The following is a 27,811-nucleotide window of genomic DNA, read 5'->3' as shown; positions in this document are numbered from 1 at the left end:
ACCACCCACTATGTGCAGATGGTCCAAGGAGGGTCCATCTCCTCCAAGGGTGAGGCCTTCAGTCTTACCTGATTTGATGCAGTAGACTTGATAAGAAGGAAACCACTCTCCATACTGGCAGGTGATATACTTGTAGTCGCTGGTGAGGCTGTAGCCAGGATCGCAGTAAAACTCCACCACAGTTCCGTGGTTGTAGCGCTCACAAGGCCGCGGGTGGCAGACGAAATCTCCGTGACTCACCATTGGAGGTAGTGGACAGACTTGGGCAGTAGGGGAGAATAAAAGTTTCAGAACCACAAGCTCACCTTTGTCTGAAGCCCCTAAGATGAAGAATGGCCTAGGAGAACTCAGTTAAAAATGTGCTTATGGATTAATCACCAGGCTACTGAGTTGCATTAGAGATGGTCTCTTTTTTAGTATTTCATGGAAGTCGGAATGGAAGCCTGCTGTAATATTCTGAGCACGTGCCGTTGTGACATGGCTTTGTGAAGTACATCGTAAAAGAGAGTTTCGTTTTACAATGCAAAGAGTATGCCTATTTAATAGAGAGTATTAAGCTACTGTATTAATAATGCATGCTATTATGTGCCAGACAACCTAGTAAATAAAATTAACATATTTCTGTACAAAATCTTTACTGAAAGGCATAGTTATCCCAAGCCTGTTTCTGTGACCACAGTAGTAATTTTGGTCTATTAAAATCACAGGGCAGTGTCCCTAACCTGATCCCCTACAGCTCTGCTGAGGCTTCGCCAATGACGAACATGGAGCAGTTCTTCTAGCTCTGCTTGCAGAGCCAGGGCACAGCCTCCAGGGCAACCAGAGTTAGGTGCCTTGGGCATGAGGCTTGGTTCTGCCACCAACACCACACTGTGTGACCTTAAGCAGATCCCTTAACCTCTTTGAGCCTTGATTTTTCTCCTCTGTCAAATGGAAGCTTATTCTACCCTAGGAGGACGCCTTAGGGTTCTGACTCGAATATTCCATCATGTTAGGGGAAGAAAAAGTTGTTTTTAGTGTCTTTAGTGTCTTGGTACTGCATTCTAGGTTGCGAGGTAAGGATGGTTCCATCTCTGTCACCACAAAGACGGCTTCAGTGGGAGTTCGGTGCTTTTTATGCCACAAGGAGCTCATTCTTGGATGAGGACTCAGAAATAAACAGTGCTGCTGCTTAAACATTCTTCAAGAAACAGTCAAACCACAGATTCTATCAGTGCCAACTTCAAACCCACACTCACAGAAACCAGTAAGAACTCTGACCAAAAAAAAAAACAAAACGAAAAAGAGTTAACTTTTGATTTCCTTCCTTGGGGTAACCAAACACCCTGGCCAGTGCAGAACAGGCACTGCCCACCATACAGGCCAGAAGAGGTGCCCTCTCCACACTGGCCACTGAAACTGCTCACTGGCAGCAGTGGGTGCCACTTGGAAAACAAGATGGCCCTCCCTGCAGAGCAGGCCACCCTGCCGGAGGTGTCCTGATGCGTGTGAAGCAGGGTTGGAGGCACACTACAGGCACTCTCTAGTCCTTCAAACAACACTGTAGTGTAGATCTTGTTGGTTCTTTCAGAGAAGGGGAAACAGAAACTCACAGAAGCAACTAGAGGAGTGAGTAGAAGCCCAGGTATGCTCTAGACAGGCCTAGGTCTGAATTCCGGCTGAACTACTCACCAGCCGAGTGACCCTAAACCAATCCCTGTGCATCTTTGAGCTTCAGGGTCCTCAGCTGTACAAGAGTCTCTGAGGGCTATCTCAAGAAATGATGGTGAGGGCTTAGTTCAGAGCTGACAAACTGTGATTATTCAGGGAAAACCAGGACTTGAGTATCTAAAGAGATGGAATTTAACGAGGTGATGGCAAAGTGGAGAAGCCAGCAGGAACACCCCAAGATTAGTGAGAGCAGGAAGCCACTACCGCTCCTGGGCTGGTGGGATGAAGGGGTCTTGTTGCTGGGGTCCCTAGTGGAAGGTGGAACCATGGAGGTCTATCCCGCGGGAACTGGAGCCCGGGGAAACTCAGACCCCGCTGGAGATGTCCCCAGGGCAGGAACAGTGAGGGAGAAGTAGCCTGGTTCTCCACCTGCCCACCCTCCAGGCTCCCTCTGGACAAAGCCAGTGGGGAGCCAGGTGTCAAGGGGGTCTTGGAAACAGGGTCTGCGGCGGACAGCCTGTCTTGACCTGGTGCAGTCCAGGGAGGGTCCAGGGCAGATCTGAGGCTGGCAGGCCCAGGGTGTGCTCAGTAAATGGTGGCTGTCAGGTGGCTGCTGTGAGCATCCCACAGGTGGACACTGGCAGAGACAGGCTTTGAGCTCTGACTCTGAGGCCCAGGAGCTTTCTGCTGCTCTGCCTCAGGGTCTCTCCTGGGCTGGCAAATGCAGTCACACAACCCCTTGCATTTCCACAAACAGGGGCTCTTTTCAAGTTTGCTACCACCAGGGTGCTCTGGGAGCATCTCCAGGAAATAAAGCAGAAGGAAGCAAAGGGAAGAACAGCTGATGAGGAAGAGGGAGAGAGAAAAAGGCACTGGCCACGTTGTTGAACTGGTCCTGGGAGATCCAGGGATGTGGCCGTAAGGGCTCTTCTCTCCTTGGAGGCCCTCCTCCGTGCTGCTTCTCCTCTCCTCAATTCCTGGTTCTTCCCACAAGGATGGGGTCTCCAGTGGCCCCGGGACTGCCTGGGGGCCCCCTTCCCTGCACTGCTGGAGCATTCCCCAGCGCTGTTGTACGCTCAGGAGGCCGGCATCTTCTCTGGGACAGGAGCCCCTTTCTGTGGTCAAGGGCATGGCAAGTGTCCATTGACAGAGGAATGGATAAAGAAAATATAGGCAATATACACCACAGAATATTATTCAGCCTTAAAAAAGAAGGAAATCCTGCCATTTAGGACACAATGGAGAAACGTGGAGGACATTCTGCTAAGTGAAATAAACCAGGCACAGAAAGACAGATACTGCATGATTTCACTTATATGTGAAATCTAAAAAAGTTGAATACATAAAATCAGGGAGCAGAATAGTGGTTACCAGGGTCGGGGAGGTAGAGGGAATCAGAAGATGTAGGTCAAAGGGTAAAAGGGTGCAGTTCCATAGGATGAAGTCCAGAGCTCTGATGTATAGTATCCAGACTCCAGTTAATAATACTGTATTATACACTGGAAATTCACTAAAAGAGTAGATTTTAGGAAATGGATTATGTTAACTTACTTGACTGTAATAACCATTTCACTGTGTAAATGTATCTCAAAACATCATGTTGTACACCTTAAATATCTAACATTTTTATGAAAGAGAAAAAGAGGTACACAGAGCAGGAAGGCACTTCTCCTCAAAGGCTCTCTAAACAAGCCCCTGAGGGCCACTGTAGGATTAGAAAATTACCAAAACTCTTTTCAAAGCACAGAAAATGTCATGAAAGAGCCCACATAAATGTACGCAAGTTTGTTATCAGCAGCATTTTTTTCTCACTGGGCCTGAAAGATGAACGACTGTTCAAATCACTGCATTCACCCCGAGGCAAATGGTCCCATGGTGTGCTCAAGAATTTCTGTACCATACAGTTCAACCATTTAATCAATCATTTAATGAGCAAAGGCAGGCAGCACGGAGTGGCATATAGGGCCGTGGGCTGCGGAGTTACCCAAATTTGTGTTCAAACCTCAGCTCTACCACTGATGAGCTTCAGGGTGTTAGGCAGCTTGTCTGACTTCTCGGGGTCTTAGCTTTCCCATCTGTCTAATGAGTGAAACAATTCCCAACTCCTCCAGTTGTTGAGAGGATTTGAAGATGTATGAAAACCGCATAACACAAAGGTCAGGGACACAGTAGGCACTTAATAAATAATAGCTATTAGTATCACTGGTGTCCAAACTTGCTGGGGTTCCCATGCTGCCCTTCCCGTACTGGGGAACTACCAGGCTCCTTATGCAATTAGGATACCTGGGATTGCACCAGGGAAGCCCCAAACATTCAGAGAATGTGAACACATCTCATCACCACATTTTCTCAGAGGCCAGATAAAAACCATCCATTGTAGAGGCTTTAACTCTGAGACTGTCATAATCGGCTGGTAATGGAGATGCATTTTCCCCTTAAGTAGAAACATTTATCTTCACACCTTGTAGTGTTTGTAATGATTGCATCTGGCAGACCATTAGCTTTGCTGTAAAGGAAACCCCATGTGGTGTGGTGAGGGTAGGGGGTGGGAGCGTTTCTTTTAACTTGGAAGGAAACAACAACAAAAGTATTATTAATTATAAACTTAGGGAGGCTTATTTAAAAATCCCAATATAAAAATACCCATGGCTTAGGGGACTTCCACCTCTCACCCAACACAGCCTCTCACTATGAGGCTCGACTGAGTACTGCTACTGTCTCCTCTCTACACCTTCCCTAACAGACAGACAGTTCCACACAGACAGATAGACAGACAGACGGATGGACACACTCCCACACCCAGAGGCCTCAGACACATGGCAAACAGCCCCGTGAACAACGGCCACATGGTTGGCGTTTGAAATAACCTGTGTGTTCCTAGAAATTCCGGTGAGTAAAAGTGGACCAGGCTATGGCACTTTTTTCTGTTCTTATCTTAGAACTCCTTTAGGCTCAGCCTGTGACTCATATCCCGTCAGTTGCTAGTTCTAAGGGAAACACACCCAGGGAAAACCTGTGGGTGGCATGAACAAAGATCCTTCTGCAACTCCATTTTTCTCAATGTTTCTTACTTTAGACATTATTAGCAACAGGGCTTTTGTGAGGCTTGGAGTCTGGACATTCAGTGGTTACAGGCAGAATCCAAGAAAGGCTCTGCTGACACTCAGCCAGAAACGGATGATTCCTGTCCCCGAGGTGTGAAGTCTCTGTTCCTTGTTTCATGACAGAGGGTTATGGCTCTTTTCAGACTAGCTGGAAAATTCCTACCTACCCAAAAGGCAGCAGAGTCCAGTTTTTACCATACTTAGTCTCTTGTGGAACTTCCCAGAGGTGGGCTACATGTGGGGAGGCGGGACCAAACGATGGGGTGCTGAGGCATGGGACCTGAAGTCTTCCCTGTGTTGGCCAAGAATGGCCTGAGCTGGGCTGGATGGGGCTGCTATAAGACTGCAATTTCCCCAAATAAGCCTTCCCTCATTGTCCAGCCTCCTTTCAATTTAGTGTCCTTTCCTCACCCTCCCTCTGGCTATTTCCTCCTATGCAGATTTAATTCCAACACAAACACCAGCCTCTTTGGGAAGCCTTCCCTGAGTGCACAGGCAGTGATCTTGGAGTTCCTGGGCACTTTGTGCATTTTACATGCCTAATACTTGTACAGATTCATAAACTCTTTGAGAGCAGGGGCCGTGTCTCTAGAGTTTTTCTAACTCCTGTAGCATCCAGCATGATTCTTGATAAACATTTGCTATTTGAGTGAATGGAAATGTCAAAGTTTTCACAATAAACCAGAGGTGGTTCCCTGTCCACTTCTCTCCTGTTGGCAATGAGCTGCAATATTCATGCTGTGTCTGGTCTCATTTTTCAGTGGGGGAAAAAAGGTGAGACATGATAATAGTTTTATCATAGCCTCATAGCTTCACCCGACGGACACCACACACCAGGATTTGTGTCCATTTTAGGGATGTCTTAGTGACGTGAAATAGAGCTTTGCCAGTCCCACCTCTGAGATACACACTAAAATAAAGAGGCCAACGTTTCTAACACCTTCAAAACAATGCCAGTTGGTTCTTCTCTTGATGCACTAACAGGTGTGCAGATCATGGTGAAATACAGTATAGGATAAAAATGGAATGTTTAATTCAAACGTCCTTTATTGCAGGAGAACAACATTTAGAACAGAGATGTGGTGGTGCTAGTTGAGGAACAGGTAGGTGCTGGGGTGGGAGAGGACTTTAACACAGGGCAAAAATAAAGCACAGCAGCTGCCAACCTGATGTGTGGGAAATAAAGGACAGGGAAAAGATGTTCAGGTCTTCCTCCTGAAAAAAAGAAGTGTAAATATGAAAACATAAGAAGACTATTTCTCTTGATTGAAAAAAAAACCTAAAGCCCTTTTCTTTCTAAAAAAATAAAGACTTTATTTTTAAGAGCAGTTTTAGGTTCACAGCAACATTGAGCAGAAGGTACAGGAAGTTCCCGTATACTCCCTGCTCCCACGCATGCACAGCCTCCCCCATTATCCACATCCCCACCAGAGTGGTGCATTTGTTACTGCTGATGAACCTACAATGATACATCATTATCACTCAGAGTCGAGTTTACATTAGGGCTCACTCTTGGTGTTGTACATTCTATGGGTTTGGATAAATGTGTAGTGACATGTATCCACCATTCAAGTTATCATGCAGGGTAGTTTCATTGCCCCCCCAAATCCTCTGTGCTCTGCCTGTTCATTGCCCCACCCACCCCCAAACCCCCAACAATCACTGATCGTTTTGCTGTCGTCATAGTTTTGCCTTTTCCAAAATGTCATATAGTTGGAATAAGACAGTATATAGCCCTTTGAGATTGGTATCTTTCATTTAGTAATATGCATTTGAAGTTTCTTCATATCTTTTCATGGTTTGAAGGTTAATTTATTTTTAGTGTTAAATAATATTCCATTGTCTGGATGTACCATAGTTTATTTATCCATTCACCTACTGAAGGACATCTTGGTTGCTTCTAAGTTTTGGCAATTATGAATAAAGCTGCTATAACATTTGTGTGCAGGTTTTGGTGTGGACATAAGTTTTCAGTTTCTTTGGGTAAATACCAAGGAGAAGGATTGCTGGATCATGTAAGAGTATATTTAGTTTTGTAAGAAGCCATCAAACTGTCTTCCAAAGTGGTTATATCCCTTTGCATTCCTGCCAGCAACAAATGAGAGTTCCTGTTGCTCCACATCCTCTTCAGCATTTCGGTTTGTAAGTGTTCCAGATTTTGGTCATTTTAATAGGTAAGTAGTGATCTCTCTTGTTTTAATTTGCATTTCCTGATGACATATGACTTGAAGCATCTTTTCATATGCTTGTTTGCCATCTGTATATCTTTGATGGTGTTAAGGTCTTTGGAACATTTTAAAATCAGGTTGTTCGTGTTCTTGTTGTAGACTTTTAATAGTTCTTTGAATATTTTGGATAACAGTCCTTTATCAGATGTGCCTTTTGCAAATATTTTCTACAAGTGTGTGGCTTGTCTTCTCATTCTGTTAACATTGTCTTTTGCAGAACAGAAGTTGTTAATTTTAATGAAGTCCAACTTATCAATTATTTCCTTCATGCATCATGCCACTGGTGTATCTAAAAAGACATCACCATACACAGGTCATCTGGATTTTCTCCCATGTTATACTCTAAGAGTTTCACAGTTTTGCATTTTACATTTAGGTATACGATCTATTTTGAGTTAATTTTATGGAAGAGTGTAAGGTCTGTGTCTAGCTTTTTTTTTTTTTTTGTATGTGGATGCCCAATAGTTCCAGCATTATTTGTTGAAAAGTCTGTCTTTGTTCCATTATATTGTCTTTGATCCTGTGCCAAATATCAGTTGACTATATTTACGTAAGTCTATTTCTGGGCTCTCTATTGTGTTCCATTGATCTATTTGTCGATTATTTCACTAATACCATGCTGTCTTGATTACTGTAGCATTATGATAAGTCTTGAGGTCAGGCAATGTCAGTCCTCCCACTTTGTTCTCCTTCAATATTGTGTTGGCTATTCTCAGTTTTTTGCTTCCCCATATAAACTTTAGAATTAGTTTAATAATATCAAAAAATAACTTGCTGGAATTTTGATTTAGAGTACATTGAATCTATAGAGCAAGTTGGGAAGAACGAACATCTGGACAATATTGAGTCTTCCTATCCATGAATATGGACTATCTCTCCATTTATTTAGTTCTTTGATTTCTTTCATAAGAGTTTTGTAGATTTCCTCATATAGATCTTGTACATATTTTGTTAGATTTGTGTCTAAGCATTCCATTTTAGGGGCAGCTAATGTAAATGGTATTGTGTTTTTAATTTCAAATTCCACTTGTTCATTGCTAGTATATAGGAATGTGATTGATCTTTGTATACTAACCTTGTATCCTGCAACCTTGCTATAATTGCTTATTAGTTCTAGGAGGGTTTTTTGGTCAATTATTTTAGATTTCTGACATAGATGATCATGTCCCCTGTGAAAAAGATAGTTTTCTTTCTTTCCAATCTATATATCTTTTATTTCCTTTTCTTGCCTTATTGCATTAACTAGAACTTCCAGTATGATGTTGAAAAGGAGTGGTGAGAAAGAACATCCTTGCCTTGTCCCTGATCTTACGGGAAAACTTCTAGTTTCTCTTCATTAAGCATGATGTTAGCTATAGTTTTTTTGTAGATATTCTTTATACGGTTGAGGATGTTGCCCTTTATTTCCAGTTTACTGAGAGTTTTTTTAAAATCGTAAATTGGTGTGGGATTTTGTCAAATGCCTTTTCTGCATATATTGAAATGATTTTTCTTTTTTAGTCAGTTGTTGTGATGAATTGCATTAATTGATTTTTAAATGCTGAACCAGCCTTGCATATCTGGGATAAATTCCACTTGGTCATGGTGTATAATTTTTTAACACTTTATTGGATTGGATTTGCTAGTATTCTGTTGAGGATTTTTGCATCTATGTTCATGAAAGATATTGATCTGCGGTATTCTTTTCTTGTAATGTCTTTGTCTGGTTTTGGTATTAGAGTAATGCTGGCCTCACAAAATGAGTCAGGAAGTATTCCTTCTGCTTCTATCCTCCAAAAGAGATATAGATAATTGGTATAATGTCTTCCTTATATGTTTGGTAGAATTCACCAGCAAATACATCTGGGCCTAGTGCTTTCTGTTTGGAAAACTTATTAATTATTGATTCAAATTTTAAAATAGATATAGGCCTATTCAGATGGTCTATTTCTTCTTGTGTGAGTTTTGGCAGATTGTGTCTTTCAAGGACTTGCTCCATTTCATCTAGGTTATCAAATATGTGAGCATACAGTTGTTCAGAGCATTCCTTTATTATCCTCCTAATGTCCATGGATCTGCAGTGATGTCCACTCTTTCATTTCTGATATTAGCAATTTATGTTCTTTCTCTTTTTGCTTAGTTAGCCTGGTTAGAGGTTTATTGATTCTATTAATCTTTTCAAATAATCAGCTTTTAGTTTTGTTGATTGTCTCTATTGAGTTCCTATTTTCAATTTTATTGATTCCTGCTCTAATTCTTATTTCTTTTCTTCTGCTTACTTTGTATCTAATTTGCTCTTCTTTTACTAGTTTCCTAAGGTGAAAAGTTAGATTACTGATTTTAGATCTTTCTTCTTTTCTAACAGATGCACTCAATGCTAGAAATTTTCGTCTAGGCACTGCTTTCACTGCATCCCATAAATGTTGATAAGTTGTGTTTTCATTTCATTTAGTTAAACATATTTTTGAAATTTTTCCTGAGATTTCTTCTTTGACTCATGTTATTTAGAAGTACATTGTCTGCATTTTGAGATTTTCCTATTATCTTTCTGGTGTTGATTTCTGTTTAATTATACTGTGATTTACAAGCAGACACTGTATTATTTCCATTCTTTTAAATTTGTTAAGGTGTGTTTTATGCTCAGAATGTGGACTATTTTGGTGAGTGTTCCATATGGACTTAGAAGAATGTGTTTTCTGCTGTTGTTAAATGAAGTAGTCTATGTATGTCAATTATTGTTTGATGATTGATGGTGTTGAAATCAGTTATGTCCTCACTGATTTTCTGCCTGCTGGATATGTCCATTTCTAATAAAGGTGTGTTAATCTCTATCTATAATAGTGGATTTATCTATTTCTCCCTGCAGTTCTATCAGGTTTTGCCTCATGTAGTTTGATGTTCTGTTAAATGCATACACATTAAGGACTGTTAGGTATTCTTGGGGAATTGACCCCTTTGTTTCTATGTAATGCTCTTCTTTATCATTGATAACTTTCCTTGCTATAAAGTCTGTTCTGTCTGGAATAAATATATAGTTGTTACTCTTCCTTTCTTTTCATTACTGTTAGCAGGGTACATTTTTTTGCATATACTTTCTTTTATTTTATATTAATTTGTCTTCACATTTCAAATGGGTTTCTTGTAAAAAACAGATAGTTGGATCATTTTCAAAAATCTACTCTGACCATCTCTGTCTTTTAATCGGTGCATTTAGACCACTGACATTCAAAGTGGTTATTGATATAGTTGAGTTATCTACCATATGTGTTATCGTTTTTTGTTTGGTGCCTTTGTTCTTTGTTGCTATTGTTATCTTCCACTTTTTCATCCACTTGCAGCATTTCTTTTTGGTTTTAATTGAGCATTTTATCTGATTACGTTTTCTCTCCTGTCTTAGCATATCAGCTATATTTCTTTTTTAACTTATTTTAGTGGTTGCCTTAGAGTTTGCAATTAACATTTACAATGAATCCAAGTCCACTTTCAAATATCACAATGCCACTTCACAGGTAGTATGAGTACCTTATAATTACAAAATGATACTAATTTTTCCTCTTTTTCATCCCTTGTACCATTGCTGTCATTCATCTCACTTATATATAAGCGTCTGTGTGTGTGTGTGTGTGTGTAATATACCTAAGTATATGTGATCAAGTACATTACTATTGTTTTGATATTATTATTTTGAATAAACTGTTATCCACTAGATCAATCAAAAATAAGAAAAATAAAAGTTTTAATTTTACCTTCACTCATTCCTTCTTCAGTGTTCTTCCTTTCTTTATGTAGACCCAACTTTCTGACCTATATTACTTTCTTTATCTCTAAAGAACTTCTTTTAACATTTCTTGCAAGGCCTACTGGCAACAAACTTTCCACATTTTTGTTTGCCCAAGAAAATCTTCCTTTCTCCTTCGCTTCTGAACGTTAATTTTTGTGGGGTACAGAATTCTAGGTTGGTGGGGTTTTTTCTCTCAACACTTTAAATGTTTCATTCCTCTCTTTTCTTGCTTGCATGGTTTCTGAGAAGAAGTCAGATATAATTCTTATCTTTGTTCCTCTGTAAGTAAGGTGTTTTTCCTTGGCTTCTTTCAGAATTTTTTTATTTTTGATTTTTCTGTAATTTGAAAATGATATTTCTGGTTGCAGTTGTTTTAGTTTTTTTGTTTTCTGTTTGTTTTGCATGTATCCTGTCTGGTTTTCCGAGCTTCCTGGATTTGTGGTTTGGTGTCTGACATCAATTTGAGGAAATTCTCAGTCATTATTTTTTCACCTATTTCTTTCTCTCTTTCTGGTATCCCCATTACACATATGTTTCACCTTTTGTAGTTGTCCCACAGTCCTTGGATATTCTGGGGTTTTTTTTCAGTCTTTGTTCTGTTTGCTTTTCAGTTTGGGAGGATTCTACTAACATGTCCTCAAGCTCAGAGATTCTTTACTCAGCCATGTCCAGTCTACTAATAAGCCCATCAAAGGCATTCCTTGTTTCCATTACAGTGTTTTTGATATCTAGCATTTCTTTTTGGCTCTTTCTTAGGATTTCCATCTTTCTGCTTACATTGCCCATTTTTTTGTGCATGCTGAATATTTCCTCCATTAGAGCCCTTAGCATATTAATCATAGTTGTTTTAAATCCACCGTTTGTGAACCCCAACATTCCTGTCATGTCTGCTTCTGATGCTTTCTCTGTATCTTCAAATTTGTGTTTTTTGCCTTTTAATATCTCTTGTAGTTTCTTCTTGATAACTGGACAAGGTGTACCAGGTAAAGGGAACTGCTGTAAGGAGGCTTTTGGTAATGTGGTGGTGCCACGCGGGGGAAGGAGAAGCACTCTGTAGCCCTAAGAGTGGGTCTCAGTCTTTTAGTGAGCCTGAGCCTCTGCACTGTGAGCTTCACAAGTGCTTCTCAGCTTTGTTTTGTTTCCCTTCACTCTCTTAGGTGGTACAGGATGGCTAGAGGGGGCAGGAGTTGGGTACTTCCCTTCCTCCAAGTCAGTTAGGCTCTGATAATACCCCAGCAGTTTTGGCTGCGGTTAGCAAGTTTCCCTGGGGGACAGACCATGTTAAGGACAGACTGCTCCAGCATAATTCAAAATGGCTCATTCTCCTCCCCCTGCCAGAAGCACAAGGGGATTTTTATGTGAGAAAAATGTTTACTGTGAGAACCTGGTAGAGCTTCTGGAGGCAAAACTCACAAAAGTATGGAGGCCCCCCATGACTGGGTGCCCCTAGAGCTTTTACCTCTACAGTTGGCCACACTGAGGCTGCAGCAATTCATCAATTACAGTTAGGTTCTCTTACACCTTCCCCAACCCCTGTCTTGTTTCCCTTCGTGGTTTCCACCTGTGTATCTCCACTCAGGTAAGCCGTGACTCTCTTTACTTTTCTGTCTCTCTATATTGAGAGCAGCAGTTTGCCCTGTGACCTTACTTCTCTTATGGATCCCTGAAGAGTTCTTGATTTTTCAGTCTTTTCAGTTTTTTACTCATTGTTAGGACAGATTGGTGACTTCCGAACTCCTTACACGCAGAACCAGAAACTGAAAGTCCCCCCAAAGGCTTTTCAAGGGGTTACTGAAGTTTTTAGACCAGCGATGGTTGTGGACAAGCAGTCCTCTCCGGACGGGGCCTCAGCCAATCTCTGACTTAGGAGCTAAGTGCTTGCCTGGCTGCTCTGTGTCTGAGCAGCAATTGAGAAGTGACTGCCATCCACTATCAAAGAAAGGAGTGCCTTTCAGAGTCCTGGAAATTTGTTCCTTAGTCTTCTTGGGGAAGACAATCCTACCACCTCCCCTTTACGGTGGCCTGGGAAGCTAGTAATAATTAGAGTATGTATGTATGTATGAGACAGGGTCTTGCTCTGTCACCCAGGCTGGAATGCACTGGCATGATCACGGCTCACTGCAGCCTCAGCCTCCTGGGCTCAAGTGATCCTCTGACCTCAGCCTCCCAAGTAGCTGGGATTACAAGCACACATCATTATGCCCAGCTAATTTTTGTATTTTTTTGTAGAGACAGGGTTTCACCATGATGCTCAGGCTGGTCTTGAACTCCTAGGCTCAAGAGATCCACCCACCTTGGCCTCCCAAAGTGCTGGGATTACAGGCATGAGCCACTGAACCCAGCCAAAATTAGACTTCTTTCTTAATATTATGCAGCATCTCAATGAACCCAGAAAAAGTAAGCATAAGGGTTTTTGCCTGCAGAGCCTCTCCAGTGTTGTGGCATTTGGGCCAGGCACTCATTTCTTGAGTGGGACAGTCTGGTGTCTGGCATGCTGTGGGGGTTTAACAACACCTCTGCCTGTCCAAGAAATAAGAGCAGCATCTCCAAGCCATTGGAACAACCCCAACTCCTCCACTGCCCCACCCTTGCCATGCTCCCAATGTCCCTGGAATCACCCCTTGGAATTTCTACTTGTCCCTCACTTTCATCCCTGGCCCAGGCCCATCCCTGTCCACGTGGCAGGATGCCTGATAGTGACTGGGAGGCAGATGAGTCAGGGTTTGAAGACCAGCTCTGCTACTCGTTGGCTGAATAACCACAGGCATGTTAGTTACCCCCCTCACTCAGTTTCCCCATCTGTCCGATGAAGAAAATAATACCCACTCACTAGAGCTGTTGTGAGGGCTGTATGAGCTAAGGGCCTGGGCCAGTGGCTTGCTAAGGGAGGCTCACATCAGGTACCAATATTGGTTTGTTTTCTGGGATGGGGATCCATGACTCTGGCCCTGCCACAGGGTGAAGTCGCTGGAAAGTGTGGGGAAAAGAAAGCATCTGCCAGTTGTCTGAGTCCCCAAATTCCTCACGTCCCACTTGTAGGCTAGGCAAAAGTGTCTACCCTGCTGCTTCTCTGTCTCATTAGAGATGCGACTGAAGGCAGATCCTCTCCTCGTCCCATGGTGTGGTCCAATTAAGCGTGTGAGCTGGAAAAGTGTCCCCCTGGCCAGATGCTCCCCATGATGGGCAGCCTGGTGACAGTGGCCACAGGGAGCCCTGCAACAGGCTCCTCCCTGGAGCACATCAGCCAGCTCTGTGGCCATTCCCACATGGAGACACCACAGAACCTTCTCAGGGAGACAGAAGCTGCCTCGCTCCAGGGAGGCCTGCAATGCACATCCGCCCCACGGGTTTAAGGAAGCAGGGCTGGGCTGCCCGCCTTGCCCTGGATGACCCTGGCTGTCTTCTTCTGGGAGGTGAACTACACCATCCTTTGGAGAGATGGGGCTTCCTGGGAACACAGTCACCCAGCCTCCCTGTGCACTGGCAGGGGACTCAGAGCCACCTTCTCCCACTGAAGTCACCCTTCCATCTGTCCAGCTCTGATTTTTTTCTGCAGGTGACTCCCTGCCCCTTTTGGTGAATGCTGTTCACAGCACTGAGGGTGGGTGGCTCAGAGGGCCCCCAGGGCCAGGCAGCAAAGGCCACCTTGTGATTTGGGGGTGTCAGCCGCAGAAGCCCATGCTGTCTCCACTACCAGCATGTGGCTGGAGCATTTTCATTTGCTTACAGGCAAATAAATCTCAAACCACTTCCCTCCTGTCTTTAGGTACATCCAGGCCCCCATCGGCACTGTCTGAGCTCAGGGAAGGGCAACTAATCCTATTGCCCAAAGCACAATGAAGCTAGAAAGCAAGCCTGATGCACTAAGTGGAAAGAAAGAAAGAATTCCTCCATCATCTCTTCCTGCTTTGCGTTATCAGCACTATGGCACCTCCTCCAGCATAGATAAGGGAGACTATTATGTTTGGACAATTTGCATTTTGGACTTTCTGAAATAAGAGCCTCTTTATTCTGTTATCTAAGTATAGTAATTATGTTCTTTCACTCATTTTAAAATTCACTTATTTAACAAATATTTTTTGGACAACCACTGATACTACCTTGGTCCCATCCTCAGATGATAAATAAGTAAACGCATAGATATTTATGTGGCTGGATAGGCCTTCTCCTCTATCTGCTGAGAAAAACATTAATAGCACAATCTCACACACACAGGAGTTGGGATGGAGCTCTCGGGCACCACATCTCCCACCGGGGTTTGGAAGGCACCTGGACCAAAAGGAGGTAGATGTTCTTTTATGCACAGTAAGATCCAAAGCATATGCTGGTACTAGCAGGGGATTAGACAACCAGGAGTCAGAAGGTTTAAAAAACTAAAGGCCAGCCCACCTTGCTTCCTCTGCAATGGAGATGGGCCAGAGAGAACAGCTGCCATGTGCACCCTGTGTGGGAGAAACTGAGGAGTCTCCAGACACAAGAGGAGGCCAGGAAAAGGGCCCGGGTCTAGGAAAGGTGAGAGGTGAGACTTCAAGGGGCCAGTGCAGCTGGGGAGCAATGGAAAAGACAAAATAAACAGGAAGAAGGAGAGTCTGTGGGTGGAACAGTCTCTATGAAGAGAGGGCAGGTCACGTGGGGATGTCTCATGGTCTTGGTCCCTCAATGTAGATAATGCAGGGACCCTGCTGAGTCTCCAACCCCACCCTGATGCTACAGATTGGATTCTACCACTGAGAACTGGTGACTAAAATCTGCTTGAGTCTTGGTGTAGGCTCAGGTGTTGTTTTCTGATACAGGGTGGTAGGGAGCTGCTCTGTCCCCGCAATCATAGGCAGGTGCCCAAAGTACCTTCAGCAGGGAATATGGGTGGTCAGAGAGGTGGAAGAAATTACTCATCGGCTAAGCAACAGACTGATTTCAAGATAAGAAACTGCTCACGTTACATCTAATCACAAATTCTCTGTGCCACACTGGAGACCAATAGGAGGTACAGAAGAGAGACTAACAGCACTGGGTGTGTGTGCAAGAATCTGCTTTAGATGAGCTGTCCAGGAAAGCCCCCTAAATAGATGACTTTTAAACTGAAATCTAGAACAGCCCTATTCACAGTGGGGTCCATAGACCACTGGTGCACCCTACTGGTGCATCAACTGTTGGCTACAAATCCATGACAAATAAATAGAGAAATCAATTTGACCTTGTCACAACATCCATGTGTTTTCAATTTCTATTTTGATAGATATTTTCAATATCTAAATTGCATTTAAATAATGCAATTTGACTACAGTTGAATCTGATAGTTAAAAATGGGACTTGTATTATGTGTTTGTCTTTTTATTTTATCTAGTATCTGTTTTTATTGTGTATTATTGGTCTGCAACGTATTAGAAAACAGTAACCAAACCACTGGTCCCTTCACTACAGAGAGATGAGAGGCCCTAATCCGATCATAAATGCATACAGGAATGCACGATGCATAAAGACTAGGAAGGACTCGGTCCAGGAAGTGCTGGAGGAGGATGTGCCTGGCAGAGGGGATGGCACATGTGAAGGTGGGCTGGAGGCACTGAAGAGAGGCCGATGGTGGCTGAGTGTGCAGGAGACAGAGGGCTGCACAGCACGAGGGATGGGAGGCAGGCGGGACACTGTGTGTGCAGCTGCATGGAACCACGGCAAGTAGTTGGGATTTTATCATAGTGTGAAGGGACACTGCAGAGCGGGAACTGGCATATTTCTTAAAAGCTAGCTGGGTGGAGAACAGGCTGTTAGAGAGCAGGGATAGACATGGCAGGACTGCCAGGAAGCGGCTACCATGCCTGGAGAGATGATGGCGGCCCGGACCAGGACAGTGGCAGCCAATGTGGTGGGAAGAAGAGTGACTTGAATGTTATTCCTCTGTTTCTACAATAGGGCTTGGTGATTAGGCGGCTAGGAGAAAAAGAAGGATAACTCCCAGATTTCTGACCTGGCTCGATTGTGGTACTACTGACTATGCTAGGTTTTTGTTGGGTTTATTTGTTTCATGGCAAGGGAGTGGTACAGAGCTTGGTTTTGCACTGGTCGGGTTTGAGCTTCCAGTGGGAAAGTCATCCAGGTCAGTTAGGCAGCCAGAGAAAGAGTCTGGGATAAATGCAGAACTCAGGAATCATGAGCATAGAAATAATCTTTACAGCCACGGGACTGCACGCACTCACATAAGGGGAGAGGGCAGACAGAAAAGGGAACGGGACCCAGTCCAAATGCTGAGACACCCTACAGGGATGAAAAAGATGGCAGAGGAGACTAGGGTGCATCATGGAAGCCGCGAGGGGAGACTGTCCCAAGGAAGAGGGAGCAGCTCCTCACAAGCTGAGAAGGATGGAAAAAGAAGAGTGGCCATTGGATTTGGCCAAATGGGAGTCAGTAGAGACCCTAAGAAAAGCAGCTTTGATACAGTGGCAGAGGAGAAGCCATTCTGCAGTGAGTTGGGGAGTAAAAGGGGATGGAAACCTCAGGTGACTCTTTAGAGAAGTTTGCTGCAGGGAAGCAGTAAAGCAGAGGCCGGAGGGTCCAGGGAGAGCCCCGCCCCCACCCCAGAGCTCTTGATCTTGTTAAGACGTTGACAGGAGTGGTTCAACACAGGGTACAAGGTTGGTAATCCAGGCAGGAGGGCAGTCATTCAGGAGGAGAAAGATGTGATCTTCCACATGAGTGGAAGGAGGGGCTGGCCTCTGACAGGCGTAGGAGGGGCTGGAGGGAAGCATGAGTGCTGGACACAGGCCTCAGCAGATCGGTGGCCAGGGTGGTGGAGATGTGAGTAAGCTGCCCTCTGAAGGCTCCCCTTTTCCAAATGAAGTGTGAGGCAAGGCCACCACTCAGAGGTGGGAGGGGGGCTGAGATGAGAACTATGTATCACTTATCACAGTCCTTAACCCATTTATATGTTTCATTACATGCAAAATAATAAAATGAGGCTTAAAACCAGTGTGTGCCTTGCAACTATCCATGCAAATAACTCCAGGGCAGGGGGCAGGGGAGGCAGAAGAATGTAGAATATTTTAACTTACTAAATGAATATTTAGGATGTACAATGAATGAATACTAATGTAGTATTATAGAATATTTTAACCTACTAAATCCTTCTGAGCCACTGAGCCCAGGTGCTTTGACTGAGTATTTTCATTCTTACTGGTTCCAAAGGTCCATACAGCCCCGTGGGTGTTCTTCATGTAGGAAAGACTTGCTCCTTTAGTCTGTGCATTCACATCTACCCCACACAGCTCGTGGGAGAGGCTGCTGGTTGCTCACCATAACCCATGTTCCACGAGCACCCAGCTGGTCCACGTTGCCCACTGTCCCTTGTTTCTCTAAGTTCTAGCCAATGGAATATGAAGAGAAATGATAACTACTACTTTCACGCTTGATCCATGAAGCCTTCCCATGCTTCTCTGGCTGCCTAGAATGGAAATGATCTCCTAGGGGACCTCAGAAGCCCACCCTGAAGCCAGCAGAGCTTCCACTGGCCCCTGAATGACTGGGTGGAGAAGAGGCACTGGCGGATCAATATTCACTCAATGCCACTAGGTGAAAATAAACTTCTATTTTGTTTGAGCCATCATCCCTTTTTGGTAACCTTCTTACAGCAGCGGTCTACCATATACATTTGGTATAAGGAAGAAATAACAGATGTGAATCTGCTTTGTGAAACAGCAAAACATGCACACTCCAGATGTTTGTTGCTATTATTACTGTCACACCTCTTTCTGCCATGTTAGTGCTGCATTTGAAGAGTGTAATAATGAGTTAAGCCACTGGTTCCTCAACCCTGGCTGCACAGAATCACCTGGGGAGCTTTGCCTAATTGGTCTGGAGTGAGTCCTGGGCTTGGATGGGTCTTAAAGCCCCGGGGTGATTCTAACAGGTAGACAAAGTTGAGAAGCACCGTCCCCACAGTTGCAATGGTCAGGGGACCCCCTCCATCCCCTACGTGCTGAGGATGGATGGTTTACAACATTCAGTGGAGCCAGTATGCAAATTAAATTGTCATGGTATCTGGTCTGGGTCTTCACCTTTCACCAGACTCTTGCTATATGAATTCCAGTCCATGGACTGTCCATTTTGGGATCAACTAAGTGCTTATTAGAAATTGGTACTCTCTAGCAACACCTACTGAATCAGAAACTTTATTTCAGCAAGATTCCCAGGTGATTCACATGCACAGTGCAGTTTGGGAAGTGAAATGCTGTTCCAGATCATGAGGAAACTCTGTAGCTGAGCTCAGTAGTAAAGCTGACTCTTAATGCTACAGTCTCAAGTCTCAAGTTGGCTTTGAAGAGCGTGGAGAAGTGGCAGGAAAGCCAGCGAGCCTGTATACTGAGTGCAAAGGCATCGCATCAAGACAGCCCAGCATGTTGTCTATGTGGCTCTGAGAGGGAACAGGAGGACAGGGACTCTGCTCCCATATTGTACAGAACCACCCAACCTCTGCCTGCAGGAGTTCTGCTGAATTCTAATCATCAAAACTGCCATTGCACCAGCCATCCCCAGTCTGATCTAAATTTGGGTAATGATTCCAGGAAGTTGCACGGAACCCTCCGTACCAAAGTCCTGGCCATCTCCAAGACTACGTCTGAAACTTTGCTTTTAGCTCAGGGAAAATCAATAAACATTATACAGCACATTACATTTTCCACTTGTGTTTTGTTGTAACAACACAGAAGGCCAATACATGTGTCTACTGAAGGAAGCCAATGATGATGAGGCTGGGGCTTTGCTTGTTTGTGAGCAGGATGGAGCATGGTGTTTACCTGCTCAGAGATGTGCTGACAGATCAAATTTAAGATCAATAGTACCCAGCAGCGCTGAGGGAGGGGCTCTCACCTGCTTTCCATCTCTGAGTCACTACGTTAGGATGTCCCTGAAGGAATACAAAATGCATGTGATGACAACTGTGAAACTTCACTGAAAAAAAAAATGGCTTCACATAAGAAATCTGAAGTGTGCCTAGTTTCGAAGCCACAAGGAAGCCACAGAGGAGCACACAGGTGAGGGAGCAGGTGTAAACCCATGATTTCCTCTGATAGCAGCGGGGAATGGCTGGTGCTGAAATCAAAAGCTGACACGTGTTTCTGTGTTCTGATGAGGTTGCTTGCTTTCTTTGCATTGATGGGAGCCACAGTGGCTACACTGAGGTCAGTCTTCACCACCACAAGGTGAAAATAAATCACAAGACATCTGTGGCATCAGAGTGTTTTGACGTCTGTGAACATTTTCCAATACACGATCCCCCTACAGTCAGGACTCCTAAAGGTAATTGGGGCATCTGAATTTTTTGTAAGGGAAGGAAATCAGGGGCACAAGATTAAAATGGAGCATGTGTCCCACCATGTAACCCAGGAAGCCCACAGGTAAGGAAGCATTTAGAGTGGATCATTTCTGACCCTCTCTGCAATCAGCAAACCCTTCTATTATCAGAGATGACACTGAAGTTAAATGTTGCTAGTGTATCCACATACTGGACCAAAGTGCCACACAGACACACATACATTCATGTATCCAATTTTCTGAGCCTCCAGTTTTCCGCCCATAAATTTTTAGGAAAATCCTTAGTGCCTTCTCATTCTTGTCTATTAGCAAGTCCTAATAGATGAGGAAATACATAATTGAGTAGTGAGTTAAGAAGAGGAGGAAGCAATTGGTCATGCTTTGTTCCTAGCTATGCTTGAGTGTATGTGTGTATGCACTTATGGGTTCTATATTATAGTTAGTTCTATAATAAGTTTATATTATCCATAGAAAATAAACAGCCACAGTTTCCACTAGCAAAGGTAATTCTAAAGTTTACATGATAGAATTTTATCAGTATTTCTTAGTGTTCTGCAAAAAACAAAAAACAAAAAATGCATGCTATTCTGTGAAAGGCATCATGCTTTTCTGACATCTGAACAAATTTAAGAAACACTGGCTTAGAAGACATGGACAGTGAAAAGAGAGGAAGAAAGGGAAAAGTCAGCTAGGAGAACAGAATAGGAGAAAGTGTGAGGGTGAGAATGTGAGAAAGGACAGGCTAAGAAGACATAAGAAAATCAGTGGATTAATGAGAGACTCTAGAGAGGCAGCTTTGCCCTGCCTCTAGTGCAAAGGTGCAAGAGTGCAAAGGTGCACTTTCCTGGGTTCACATCCTGGCTCAAACACTTAGTGGCCATGACCTTGGGCATTTTACTTTCTCATCTTATTTTCATTTTCATTCATTTTACTTTCATTTCTTTCTGAGCTTTGGTTTCCATCATCTGTCAACAGAAATAGTAATACCTACATCGCAGGAAATTTATAAGAATTAGAAATAATATCCGTAAATCACCAAGCACAAAGTGCCTGGCACAAAAGGAAATGCTCAGTAAAAAGAGACAGTGACTATTACTAGCTACATTACAGGCCAGTGAGATGAAATGCGAGCAGTAATGACATTTCACAAGAACGTACTATGAGGCAACATATGCACATTATGTCACTCAATCCTAACAACAATTTTGCAGAGCAGGTGTTGCTATTGCCTCATTTGCAAAGATAAGGGAATTGAGGCTGAGAAAGATGAAGTTATTTGCCCAAGGTCATCTAGCAAACTAACAGCGAACTGGGACAGGACCTTATGTGCTGCTGACTCCAAAGCTGCCATATCTTACTGAGTCATGCCATGGGGTTTTAAGTGAACACAGGAGAAAGGGAGCATAGTGCCTCCCAACAGCCAAGTGGAAGAGCAACGATTTCATTATCTGCTAAGACATGTATTATGCACAATGGGGTTAGAGTTCGGAAAAGCCTTGAGGCCTCCAGAGCTAGAGGAAAAGAGAGCTGGAGGAACCCTGACAGATACAGGGAAGCCTCTGTTTGGCTCAGCTGGCATAAGCAGGGTGCGGTGTACCGGGCTAGAGGCAAGGTTAGCTCAGGAAGGGGCTGTGGGCAGGCCAAAGGATGCTGGCCAACTGGGGTTTGGGAAGATTCGAAGACAGCCCTTTAAACCTGGGAGCAAGAGCTAGAGGGAAGACGGAAGGGAGTTTGCTTCTTCCAAAGCTAAGGCAGGGAGAGCATGTGCAGTGGATCGAATTGGGTATCCCCCAGATTCTTATGCTGAAATCCTGGTACCTGTGAATGTGGGCCTATTTGGAAATAGGGTAACTGCAGATGTAATTAAATTGAGGTCATATTATAGTAGGGTGGGCCCTTAATCCAATATGACTGTTATGTTAGTCTGTTCATTGTATTGCTATAATAGAATATCCAAGACTGGGTAATTTATAAAGAAAAAAGGTGTAATTGGCTCATGGTTCTGCAGGCTGTACCAGCATGGCTCCATCATCTGCTTCTGGCACAGGCTTCAGGAAACTTATAATCATGGCAGAAGGCAAAGAAGAACAAGCGTGTCACATGGCAAGAGTGGGTTCCAGACATGGGAGGAAATACCACATGATTTTAAACAACCAGATTTCATGTGAACTCAGAGCAAGAACTCACTCATCACCAAGGGGATGGCACTAAGCCCTTCATGAGGGATCCACCCCCATGATCCAATCACCTCTCACCAGACCACACCTCCAACACCGGGAATCAAATTTCAACATGAGATTTGGAGGAAATAACATCCAAAACATATCAACTTGTGTCCTTATAAGAAGAAGAGGCAACAAAGGACATGAACTGATCATTTTTTATGGCTGCATAGTATTTCATGGTGTATATGTGCCACATTTTCTTAATCCAGTCTATCATTGTTGGACATTTGGGTTGGTTCCAAGTCTTTGCTATTGTGAGTAGTGCCACAATAAACATACGTGTGCATGTGTCTTTATAGCAGCATGATTTATATTCCTTTGGGTATATACCCAGTAATGGGATGGCTGGGTCAAATGGTATTTCTAGTTCTAGGTCCCTGAGGAATTGCCACACTGTCTTCCACAATGGTTGAACTAGTTTACAGTCCCACCAACAGTGTAAAAGTGTTCCTATTTCTCCACATCCTCTCCAGCACCTGTTGTTTCCTGACTTTTTAATGATCGCCATTCTAACTCAGCAAACTATTGCAAGGACAAAAAACCAAACACCGCATGTTCTCACTCATAGGTGGGAATTGAACAATGAGAACACTTGGACACAGGAAGGGGAACATCACACACCAGGGCCTGTTGTGGGGTGGGGGGAGGGGGGAGGGATAGCATTAGGAGATATACCTAATGTAAATGACGAGTTAATGGGTGCAGCACACCAACATGGCACATGTATACATATGTAACAAACCTGCACGTTGTGCACATGTACCCTAGAACTTAAAGTATAATTTAAAAAAATATATATATATATGTATATATAAAAGAAGAAGAGGCGAGACACACAGAGGGAAGACGGCCATGTGAAGACACAGACATCAAGGGAGAACTCCATGTGATGACCGAGGCAGAGGCTGGAATGAAGCGGCGGCAAGCCATCGAACGCCAAGGAATGAGGCAGCAGCTGAAACCAGGTTGGGGATCCTTATGCTCCAGGGACAGTAGAGTCCCCCACAGCTAACTCCAAGGGCCACAGAGTCTTTAAAAATGTCAAGCAGAATGGTAGGCAAAGGTCCCATTGGCATGCTGCTTTAGCCATGATTGGCTATAGAATTCTTGGCTTCCCAGCTTCCTGAACAAATTAACTTTTCTTCCCAATTCAAAATAATTTCCATCAGAATAATATACTTATAGTATGAAAATACAGACTGATGTAGGCACAGGTGTTTACTTGTGATAGCTTGAACTAAGGACTAGTTTTAAAATATGAATTTCCATATAATTGGCTTTTTTTTTTTTTAAACTCCAGTCATGCTTCCCCTTCTTAAGGCCTGGACCAATGAAATCCCTTCCTAGGAATGGAGAAGACGGGTTAGAAAATGCATTAGGGGCCAGGAGCAGAGGCTCATGTCTGTAATTCCAGCACTTTGGGAGGCCAAGGCCTGAGGTCAGGAATTCGAGGCCAGCCTGGCCAACATGGTAAAAAACCCCATCTCTATTAAAAACACAAAATTAGCCAGGTATGGCAGTGCAGCCTGTAGTACCAGCTAGTTGGGAGGCTGAGACAGGAGAATCGCTTGAACCCGAGAGGCGGAGGTTGCAGTGAGCCGAGATTGCACAATTGCACTCCAGCCTGGGTGAGACAGAGTGAGGCTCCGTTTCCAAAAAAAAAAAGAAAAAGAAAAAGAAAATTCATTAGGTTGTCATCCATCAAAGAACAAACTGGCCAGAATGTAAACAAAGTCCTGGACGTTTCTTCAGAAGCCACAAGAAAAAAAATGTGCCATGGGATGAAGGCCCTGTCCTCTCTGCACACTCTAACTTTAGGGGAATGTGGGCACAGTTCGGAGTCAGGCATTATCTTTTTACAGAACCCAAGCCAAAAACAACAAAAACTTGCTTCAGTACAAAACAAAAAAAGAAGATGATCATGAACATAGGCATGATGGTTACCATTTCTATGAAAAAAATGAATGACACGAGACAAAAAGATAGGAATAGAAAGGTATGACTATTTTACCCACGCATCACTCCAAATGTCTAATTAATTTGGGAGAAAAGGCAGGGAATTACGGCAATGGTTTATGAAGGAAAGTGGAGATGGGGGTGGGAACTGGGGTGGAGAAGGAAGAAAGGAACAACAGAGAGGAATTACCCCAAACACCCTGCCGAATATTGCCGAGTGACTCCCAGCCTGAAAAAGGCCCCTGAAATGACTGCAGGCATTTATTACCTTCTGTGTTCCACCTGACTGCAAGAGGTTTTATTACTATGAAATACAAGTCATCTTACTTCCCAGAGAGGAAAGAAAGAAAGAAATCCTGCCTGGAGCAGGGATGGAGAAGATACTCTAGAGTTTAAGGACAAACACTGAGAATCTCCCATTTGTACCGGTCATCTATTTTCTGAGCATAATGAAGTCCCGCTCGTGGCATAAGCTAGAGGCTCATACCCCTGGTCACAGCTTTGCTGTTGCTTAGCTCTGCACTTCCTTCAGTAACCTGACATTTAAGCATCACAAAATAAAGACCTCAGCTTGCATGTCTGTGGATTTGCAAAAATAGGAGGGGACTGCAGGGCAAAGGAGGATTATATTTTGGTGAGAACTGTGAACTCAGTGAAAGAAAGGGACATGTTCCCCACCCCCTGCTCCAAACAGGGAATCCTGCCAGGCTCATGCAAGCCCCGGGACAGGCGACCTGCCCAGGTGAGAACCATGGATGGGGGCTTGGGTAGAGTTGGGCTTGAGACTGGTGAAATCCCATCTCTGAATGGTGGGGAGAGGGGATTATCTGAGTCCTCCCTTGGGTGAACTCTTCATTTCTTGATTTGGCGGGAGAAGTAGTTCAAACCAATGAAGCTGTCAGGTTTCTTTCCCCTTTGGTGGGAGAAGAATCACCTCTCTTCCTCCTCTGACCTCAGTCTAGATCTCTGCACTTACACGGGATTAAAAAAAAAGAGAGAGATAATTATAGGAGTCCAGGAGAGACAGAGGGTTAATGGCTGTGTTTCCACCAAGGCTAAAAGGAAGGCAAGGTGCTGAGACAGGAGCCTGCCAAGGGTCTTAAGCTAGTGAACAGCAGATTCGGAGAGAGAGGATGAGGACCATCTATCATGTTGGGAATCAGAAAACGCAAGAGAAAAAGAGTCTAAAAAGTAATAGCAGGAATGCCTGAAAACTTGGATCTACTTGAAAAAAAGGAATAAAGTCCTCTTGGTTTTCTTAAGACAAAAAGATCAGTGTTTCTGGATTTGATATAGGAAAAGAAAAAAGAATAATGAAGCTTCTTGATGCCATGGCACAATCTATCTTGAGTATGAGAGAGATGTGTGACCAAGAAGAGGAGGAAGCTACAGTGGCAATTACTTATTGTAAAAGAAGAAGAGAAAATTAAGCACAGTGATCCTTGAGAATGCTGTATGGCATGCAAGCAGCTATTTTCTGGTAATCACTCTGCTGTAATATATGAACAGTATATGGAAATGATATTAGAATAATTTACTATTGCTGGTGAACAATGAATTAACAGGATTGCTTGCTATTTTGCATTTCCCTCTAATAAAACACCCACCAGGGTCACAGGCAAGGTGATAGTAACACGAACAGCACCAGACACAGGGATTTTCACTGCCAGGGAACAAAATGGCAAAAGGGGATGGTATGTACTAATGTATGTGCCCAGGCCATAGAATTCATTTTCAGTTCACAAAGGGACCTCTGTTTGTTTCAGACAGGGAGAAACACAGGAGGGAAAGGGCCTGAGATTTTCTCTTTCCTAGGCCCAGGGAACACACATTTATCTTCAAAGGGAACTGAAGATTGTTTTGAGAATAAGATCTAAAAATCCTGTAAAACTTTGACTGATGTAAGCTGGATTCCTAATTAGGATTATAAATTAGCCATCTACTTACATCCTTGAAGGCTGGGAGTCTAAAGAGGTAGGGGGTGGGAGGTTTATATGACCCAAGCCAATCATTTCATTGCTCTGGTCTCAAGTTCCTAAGGAGGCAGAACCCGATGTATGATTTTCATATTTCACGCCAGCAAACTCTTCCTTCAAATAAATCTTGAGTGAGAACATAATATGTAAATATATAAAACAGAGCCATTGGGGCTGGGGGAGCCTGGATCAAAGTTACCTGGGGCTTCCCAGGGAACTCCCAGGGCCTTAGAGCCTTATGTTCCAGAACCCCTGGCCAAGCATTACCTAACCTTGTATTAGCTAGAGGAGGCGAGGGAAGGGCAGAGCCTAGGGCAAGCAGATTAATCAGAAGCCCTCCCTCTACTGTCCCATGGAAAGAAGCTCCCCTGCTATATCAAGTAAATAGGCATTTGCTGCCCTTTTCTTCCTTTTCTGCCGATTAAATTTTATGCTGGGTCCAGCTACTGGCAGGATCACGGATAAGCCTGCAGGGAGCTTAAGGGCCCAGGAGAGGCTAATTGAGACCACGCCTCTGGCCAGCGGGTTTATTCAGAACTGTGGGAGGCTGAGTGGGTATTCAGTGTCCAGGTGGTCACTGCTATTATCATTTACACAGAGGTGCACAAGACTTGAGTCTCTAATAGCAGTGGCCACTTGGCACATTGTACGTCCCTGGTTGGCACCAGAGCCTTACCTGGGAAGGAGGGAGGAAGGGAAGGAAGAAATGGAAATTTCCCCATTGCTCACCATTGTATACAGTGTAGCTTGGGGCAGATCACATGGTATTGCCCTCTCCCTCCTCCAAAGCCTTTTACATGATAAAAATTCAGGTTCCTGAGAACACTAATGGTAAAGAAGTCATCAATGGGTGGCTGTGCAGATTACTCAGGTGGCCGGGCTGGTCTCTTCCACGGAAGGCAGTGCAGTACAGGAGAAAGCACAGCCCAGGAGTCAGGTCAGGGCTGGTTTAGAATCTTGGCTCTGCAGCCTACTCCCTAAGGCCAAGGGGTGTGACCAGGCCTGCTTCCTATCTGAAAATAGAGGACATTAATACCTGGAGTTGTCTAGAGGCTAAAGATAGCAGGTGATGTGCCTGTTACCAAGATAACCCTCAACACACATCTCTTCCTTTCCTGCCACTCTCCTCCTGCAGATGACTCCAGGCTCACAGGCTGACTGTATAAACATGAATTTCAGGAAAACTCTGTTAGCCAGCACTGGGGGGAGAAGCTCTCCTAGCGCCTCTCCCCTTCACTTTGCCACCTGCCTTCCAGAGCCAGCCAGGGATAGGGCAGCCTCTCTGGGAACAGTGTGAGTTCTGTTAAGAGCAGAATCAAAGAATCTGACCACCAGGAAGGAGCCTCTAAGATCAACCCTTCCAACTCCTTTCCATTCTATCTGAGGAAATGGACAGAGCTAGGATTAGAACCCAGATCAAAATTTCCAGCAGGTAGTCTGGGTCTTAGAAGGCCTAGAAGAGTAGTGTCAGTAGAAGGTGTGGGCTCAGGAGGCACAGGGGCCGGTTGCTGTGGACAGAGTGACCTTGGGGAAGGAGCACCGGAGCTGTCTGAACCTCAGTTTCCTCATCTATAGGCTGGCGCCACACTTGCTTCTTGTGACTGTTGTTAGG

At 44.0% G+C, this 27,811-nt stretch overlaps 1 protein-coding gene across 8 annotated transcripts in view; it reads right to left on the bottom strand.

The window, feature by feature from the left end:
• SUSD4 (sushi domain containing 4) overlaps positions 1 to 27,811 on the bottom strand; it is a 143,249-nt gene that overhangs the window by 8,097 nt on the left and 107,341 nt on the right. For 5 of the 8 annotated variants that reach the window (XM_055107747.2, XM_055107742.2, XM_055107751.2 and 2 more), the window contains one exon: positions 69 to 267. In XM_055107747.2, the coding sequence (XP_054963722.1) occupies positions 69 to 267 (199 nt within the window). Of the gene's footprint in view, positions 1 to 68; positions 268 to 5,778; positions 5,970 to 27,811 lie in introns of those variants that run through there. The other 3 variants (XM_055107745.2, XM_003814892.5, XM_008967769.4) reach the window with 2 other exon arrangements.

This window comes from Pan paniscus, chromosome 1 (genome assembly GCF_029289425.2).
Source record: "Pan paniscus chromosome 1, NHGRI_mPanPan1-v2.0_pri, whole genome shotgun sequence".
Taxonomy (NCBI): Eukaryota; Metazoa; Chordata; class Mammalia; order Primates; family Hominidae; genus Pan; species Pan paniscus.
Note: the sequence above shows the minus strand (reverse complement) of the source record. Positions and strands in the feature narration are given on the sequence as shown.